Source organism: Gadus macrocephalus, chromosome 11 (genome assembly GCF_031168955.1).
Source record: "Gadus macrocephalus chromosome 11, ASM3116895v1".
Lineage (NCBI taxonomy): Eukaryota > Metazoa > Chordata > Actinopteri > Gadiformes > Gadidae > Gadus > Gadus macrocephalus.
This window is the reverse complement of record NC_082392.1, coordinates 4502309-4509677: the sequence shown is the minus strand read 5'-3', so window position 1 is coordinate 4509677 and position 7369 is coordinate 4502309. Positions and strand designations below refer to the sequence as shown.

General features: G+C 42.1%; 1 protein-coding gene across 2 annotated transcripts; it reads left to right on the top strand.

The window, feature by feature from the left end:
* The first annotated feature begins 1951 nt into the window (after positions 1-1951).
* Positions 1952-6920, top strand: si:dkey-193c22.1 (uncharacterized protein LOC567837 homolog). 2 transcript variants are annotated; one of them, XR_009528032.1, is made up of 10 exons: positions 1976-2406; positions 2597-2631; positions 2722-2871; positions 3104-3224; positions 3428-3643; positions 4175-4258; positions 4856-4997; positions 5638-5800; positions 5902-6011; positions 6151-6285. XR_009528032.1 is itself a non-coding variant. In XM_060064942.1 (9 exons), coding segments are annotated over exons 2-9 (1113 nt in total). In that variant the 5' UTR covers positions 1952-2406; positions 2597-2629; the 3' UTR covers positions 6386-6920. The 2 variants fall into 2 exon arrangements, 1 of the variants encoding a protein (XP_059920925.1); XM_060064942.1 differs by lacking the exon at positions 5902-6011 and having other exon boundaries at positions 1952-2406; positions 6151-6920.
* Positions 6921-7369: the final 449 nt, after the last annotated feature.

Sequence of the window (7369 nt, the reverse complement as noted above, 5' to 3'; positions counted from 1 at the left end):
GATCCTTCTGTATGGAAGTGCACGTCAGCCTTTATTATGTTAATACCACTGTGCATACAGTCATTCCCTGGTGTGTGGTATCATTCTTGAAAATGAAACAGTGAAAAGCTGTGAATTTTTACCACACTATTGGAAAATACGACTGCTGACTGTGCACGAATCGCCAGCTACGCGCCCAGCTCTGCACGACGTGGAAGGAGAACCGTTTCCACTCAAACTCAAACTTCTTCCATGAAACACCAGGGACTCCCCACATCGCTGGAGCTGAGGCAGCAACCACACACACACACACACACACACCTGCACGCACGCCCACACATAGGTACGCAAGCACACACACACACATGTACACACACCTGCACGCACGCCCAAACATAGGTACGCAAGCACACACACACACGCGCACACACACCTGCACGCACGCCCAAACATAGGTACGCAAGCACACACACACACACACCTGCACGCACGCCCAAACATAGGTACGCAAGCACACACACACACACATGCACATGCACGTACAGGAAGTAAACACACACACACACACACACCTGCACGCACGCCCACACACACACACACACACACACACACACACACACACACACACACACACACACACACACACACACACACACACACACACACACACACACACACAAACACCCATGCACACACATCTGCATGTGAGCACAACCACACACACATACTAACACACATACATATGCACACATATGCACCCACTAATGCACACAAGCACACACACACACACACACATACACACATTCACACACTCACACACACACATATGCACATTTTCACACACAGGCAAGCACACACATAAACATTCTCTCTCTCACACACACACACACACACACACACACACACACACACACACACACACACACACACACACACACACACACACACACACACACACACACACACACACACACACACACACACACACACACACACAGCCAGGACCTGGTAGACCCAGTCCGGGCTATGGTGAGCCAATCATAACAATAGCTAAGGCACTGGTCAGGTATCATATACAACCCATACTGTTCTATTGTCTATTGTTCTATTGCCTGTAGAAATTCTGTCAAAACTTTGTCACATTCTGCATATTTTACAGGAGCTTCAATGTATTAAATATAGATGGCAATAATTGGTAATAAATACATATGCATATTAAGACACAAGGCAATATGCAAATATAATATATATTTATTTATAAAAAATATTTATTTATAGATACGCACCGGACACAAACACACACACACACACACACACACACACACACACACACACACACACACACACACACACACACACACACACACACACACACACACACACACACACACACACACACACACACACACACACACACACACACACACACACAAACAGAATCCCTACTTACACACTAAGTGGATTAGTGACGTTTGGTGCGGCATCATTGGAAGTCTCTATAAAGGAATTCTATCGCCCTCTGCTGGACAAACTCGACGCTTACGGAAAACACGTTAATGTAATATAATATTGTGCCTCACCAATTTCCCCCTATCTATTCGATTAAAGTAACAAGCAACTCTCATTGCATAAACATGTAAATGAACGAAATTCCGTTGGCCATACAGTTTTACATATCGGTATTATCCATTTAGTGTATAATGTATAAACCCATGTCCCTACAATACTGATTTAAATAATTTAATTAAGGCCAAAATAAGCCAATTGAAAGCCCTATTTTGACCTGTTATAATCATAAACATGCCTTGCCCGATTGACGTAGCCTGAGATAGGTTAAAGGACGCAAGCGCATCTGTATAATTGTGCAGGCTTTTTTCCGAAATTGTACTAACATTTTTCATGGCAACGACTAGCATGTCACTAAAGTATGGATAAAAAAACGAATAAAACCCCAATTGTTCCACAAAACGTGTCACTTGGTGTATTTCCGGGGTAGCATCTACTCCATTTCCGTTTGGGAGATGAAAACATTAGTCCGATTGTCGGCATGTACAGTGCTGAGGATTATGTAATAGCGTACTCATTCAGTCGCCATGAAATACCTATAGATAAGAGTATACGTTTCCAGCAGTATAGCGACGACCCTGATGCCTTTAGGATAAACCGCCAACACTAAGCCATTTAAGCCGTTTATAATATAAGGATGCGCTGCAATTAACCGCCGGAGAACCGCATAGACGGTCGGGAGGAGGCGGGCCTGTTACACACTATCTGATACACAATATCTGTGTGTCAAGTCGACTGCTATTCAGAGTAGAGGTGATCGTATGTTACGAGTGGTGGTCCACATTGCTGATAACGTTGTGTGTACTCTTATAATACATCCATGGCTGTACTCTATTGAGTATTCATTACGCAGAGGAATAAGTAAGTGCGCATATTAGGATTTTCATAATTACATCATAAAGGACTTGGAAGACACATCTGATTATCTGTCGTATTATTGTTTCTACATGTCCACGCCTTTTCGAATTGTTTGCGTATTTGGATGTACAGTATAGGCCCTATGTCATATTACCTTGTTTTTTAAGATGTCCATTTGTTTTGTACACTACAGAATCACGAGTGAACTCTTCAAATACTGCGAAACATGTAAGATGCTTTAATACAGATTTGTTTTTACCACCTACCTAATATTTTAATTGAGCACGAGTTGACGTTGTGAACTTTTCATTTGTAAAGGGCATCTCTCAAACATCGCATTTCAATGCCCGTGGCAGCGGGCGTCCTGCTGGTCGGTGTACCCTATTCAATCTCCTTAGCGGCCCAGTGGCTGTACGGTTGGCCAAATAAGCCCGGCTGTAGAAAATACTTAGAGGCTCTGAGACCCAGGTAATCAAGCATCAAATATATATTAGCCGAAACATACAAAATCAACACTAGAATGAGCCTATCTTGATTTATATGCATGCCTCATGTAAACCTATTTTTGTTCATTGTGAATGTATGACTGTACTTACGCATAATGAATACCTGAAGGACGATATGTATCTATATATATATTTATATATATGATGCATTCATGCTCAGTTGAGGACATTCAATATCTGTGTTTCATTCATAGGCGAATCTACTGCCTGACCAGAGCTGTGCTCGAAACACTAAAATACCTACAGTACGGAAAACTGTACTTCCAGTGGAAGTTATGGTACAAGAACGATGAGAACCGGAAACATTATGAGAAGGTATGTATCGCAATCAGAGGTCGAAAACAAGAAAAAAAAGAGAAGCCACTAGGTTAATCATAATAATTTTAGGACATAACTATAGGCTACTATTACGCCTTTGGGTTTTCTACCAGAGATAATACTGAGAAAATGTTCAGTGCTTTTAGAGATTCCGTGATGTTTACATGTACGTTTATTTTTATTTTTTATCCAACCCAAAGGGCATCACCTTCGGGCGCCGAAGCAACAAGATGGACCTGTACTACAGCCCCCAAGGGGCCAGGGCGGCCGGGGACAAGCCGGTTCCCCTGGTGGTGTTCATCTACGGCGGCGCTTGGGGATCTGGGGACCGCTCCATCTACTGCCTGCTGGCCCGGCGGATGGCTGAGGAGCTGGGTGCCACCGTGGCGTGCCCCGACTACGTCACCTACCCAAAGGTAAGGCCAGTCTGGGCCACCGAACCCTTCCATTACATTGAATGAGCTTCAAAGCGAGAGGAGTGCGAAGGAGCCTGTCAAAGACCGAATATAGGTCAGATGCTGGCGCAGGGATTGAAACCGATGGATGCAAAGGTCTTTCCTCACCTCTGCCAGATTCAATGTGTTGATTATTTATTTACTCTGCGGCGTTGTATGAGGCTTACTTTATATTTGAGTGTGTTTAATATTGTACCCTGCTGCTAACCTCACCAGGGGAGGCTTGTGGAATAGTTGTTTGATCTCAAAGATGGAGGCTAAACTGGTTAAAGAGAGGTTAACGCAAAAGTGGATACCTGGTTTCTCTTGCATATAGGCAGAGGTCACGATATGTTAATATTGTACGTGAAGAAGAGCAAATTTACATTTCTCCTGTACACAATGCTTATTCTATTGGAAACACTACAATATGGTTCTAGCATGTCATGTTATTGGAGATACAGTCATTACTCTATATTCAAGTGATTTGTTATGTTTTTGGCTGAATTTCAGGGGAATGTTTTGTGCATGGTCCAAGATATCACGGACTGTCTAGTTTGGGCACGAGAGAACGACAAAAAGTACAACTTTGACAAGGTAAATGACCTTGAACATAAATCATGACTTGCAAACATGAATTATATCATCTCCAAGTCATTTTTCATTATTGCATGTTTGCAAAAACATCCTGTATGTGTTATTATTGTTGGAAAACCCATGTTTAAATCCATCCTTACTTTCATATTGTACAATCTACCATCATACTAATTTAACTTGTCACCATATGTTTTTGCTTTTGTACAAATGTATAAAAGCTTCTCAATCTGTAGCCTGCAGAATAACAAAAATCGATCGGCCCAGGGAATAATGCTCTCTTCTTCAATTTGGTTAGGGTTTATCAAATCATCAGAGGGAATTACAATGACAGGACGTGACGTCCGAATTATTCTTTAGTAAAGTGGAAAACCGACGACCTTTTGGTATTATTACTAACATTACAAATCAGACATCCCCATCAGCTGGCTTGAATACACAGTTCTTGCGACCTGCTTGATGGTGGTCTCATCGTTCTTCATCACTTCGTCACTGTATGGGCCCAGGAGCCAACGCTCGCTGGTGCTAGCCCCATGACAGTTGTGCCACTTCTGATTCATGGTCTCTGATTGGCTGCGTCCTCTGGTCGGTCCTCTCCAGGACAACATAGTGTTGGTGGGGCACTCTGCGGGCGCCCATCTGTCGGCCCTGGCCATCCTGTTCCTCATCGACTGCAGAGACGAGCTCTTCGTCGAAGCAGGCATGCAGCGGAACATCGCCAAGGCGATCAAAGGACTCATCGGTGAGTCTTGTGGCACTCGCTCAAATGTCAGTGAGGATCGGGTGGTTCTTAAATGGAATAACCCGCCGGCTATGGGCGTTACAGCGGATACAGTCTTTCACTGTATGATTCATTTTGCGCGCTTGTTGTCGTGTACACACTGTGTATGTGTGTTTGCATGGCCTTCTCTGTGATCGAATAGCAAAATTTTCCTTTTCAGTTCCCGGTGACAGCCTGACATTTGTCACCAGGCTTTTTTTGTCCTTATCTTGAAACCGCCTCAAATGAATATACAAACAAGGTCACTTGTATTCTATATGTCAAATCTTTATTTACTTATTGAAAATAATAACTGTAATACATATTTAGTTTTAGTTATGAATGTTATATTGTCATATTTAAATGTTCAAGAGGATTATGAGTATGTGCAGTATTTCCCACATTGTTGGTGAAACACTTAATCCAAAATGTTTATATTCCAAATCCACAAAGAAGATTTTACTGCAGAAAGAGGAAATGTAAATTTTGACACCTGTGTTTAACCTTCAGTGTATGCTACTGCATAGTGCCGCAGAGCTAAGCTTTAACATTTTCAAATTCTTGCATATTTTAACTTTAATTCTACAAAAAATGTATCACTGCCTTCTTATTTGTTGTGCAGGTCTGAGTGGCGTATACAACATCGTGGATCACTATGAGCATGAGCAAATGCGAGCGGTGGAATACGTGTCCACCATGCATAAAGCTATGAATGGAGTCCACAACTTCCCTTACTACTCGCCAGAGCACATCCTCAACACATTCAGCCAAGACAAGCTGGAGAGGTGGGACTCGCACAGACTTTGATCCTGTTCCTGAATTTGGTGTTGTGTAATTGTTTTAGTTTTTGACAGTCCAAGTGCACAATCCATTCCTTATTTACTAGATTTGTTTCTCGTCACTCACCCGGTGTGAAGTGAAATGGAATGAAATGGTTGACGACAGGAGAATACTAAAAAACTGCATTTCCTTCATGACTCGTTGACTTACTGATGTGTAAGCATCAGACATTCACACATCACACATCACATTTAAGACATGCATTTCCTAATGTCAACCATTACAATGGTCCAAAACTGTGATAACCTGCCTTTACCTCGCTCCTTAAATAAAAATTGTCTCTTAACTCTGACAGAATTCCGCCAATCAGCCTGATCCACGGAACCAATGACATCATCGTTCCTGCCGAATCGTCCATCAAGTTCTCCCAGCTCCTGACGTCTCTCTGTGTGAAGACAGCCCTCTACATACTGCCAAATATCGACCACACCGAGATCGTCACCGACCTCATGGTGCCTGACCGGCACTTCTACCACGCTGTCTACAGCTGCATCAAACAGGAGTACAACAAACTCATTGGTGTCTGCTGAGGGCCTCCAACTAGGTTCTGACGGCCGTCACCCGGTCATCTTTGTGCTCTTTGCCTCATTTGTATCCTCGCCTACTACATACCTCATTTATGTTAACGACGTCATAACGATTCCAGAGTGGCTTTTCCACTGCAACACACCATACTTTGTTGGGTCATATTGTGTCTGAATTGTATTTAATGCTATGTATTCTTATGACATTTTGTGTCATATTATGACATTTATGAGGTGATTATCTTGTAAGAATTTCATGACGGATGTTTTTAATACGAGCCTTACTGAGTTAATGGAATAATGAATTGTGTAAAGATAGTCGTTTTAATATATCAAAAGCCACTGGTATTAATGCAGGTTGTATTGACATTGATATTTAATATTATTAACCTCACTGGATTTGTCATGTGATCACTTTAAGCACATACCTCTTGCCTTATGCTGGTCCATATATTGAATGAAATGGATTTTGTGTTATCGGAATGTCTCCGTCCATGTCACCTATTAAGTTATTTTGGAAATTAAATGTTTGAAGGTACAATATGTGTCAAATTTACTGTCCTAAACCATATACTGAGCATGATTTGTCATTAGAGATTAAGGAAAGTTAGTTAGAAAACTAGTTAAGATAGTGGCTTCTCTGTCTACAACGCTACAGCGAGTGTGTTCTCCTTTGAAGTGTCCGTTCTGGGCTGGAATGTAGTTTGTTGTTTTGGCCTGTCTGTTATGACTTACTTCTCTGAGTAACCCGGATTGCGCGACAAGATAAAAATGCATGGGGACAAAAATACCTGCCTCCAGCCATGGAAGCAAGCCAACAAACCGGATCAAATTAGATTCTAGCAGATTCTACCTGACCTTTCAAATAAGCTCCATGATCAGAGCTGTGCTAAAACATGGTTAAATCTTTTGAGTTTGACTTGAAAGATGCAGACAGCTTAGAGCCCAGAGGGATTTCAAGATTGATGCCAAGGGAGCTGGTTTATGATT

Bases quoted from the DNA above. Each gene is read 5' to 3' on its own strand.
- si:dkey-193c22.1 (XM_060064942.1), top strand. The intron at 2,872-3,103 runs GTAATCAAGCAT...TTTCATTCATAG, and splicing joins TTAGAGGCTCTGAGACCCAG to GCGAATCTACTGCCTGACCA. The intron at 4,259-4,855 runs GTAAATGACCTT...GGTCCTCTCCAG, and splicing joins AAAAGTACAACTTTGACAAG to GACAACATAGTGTTGGTGGG.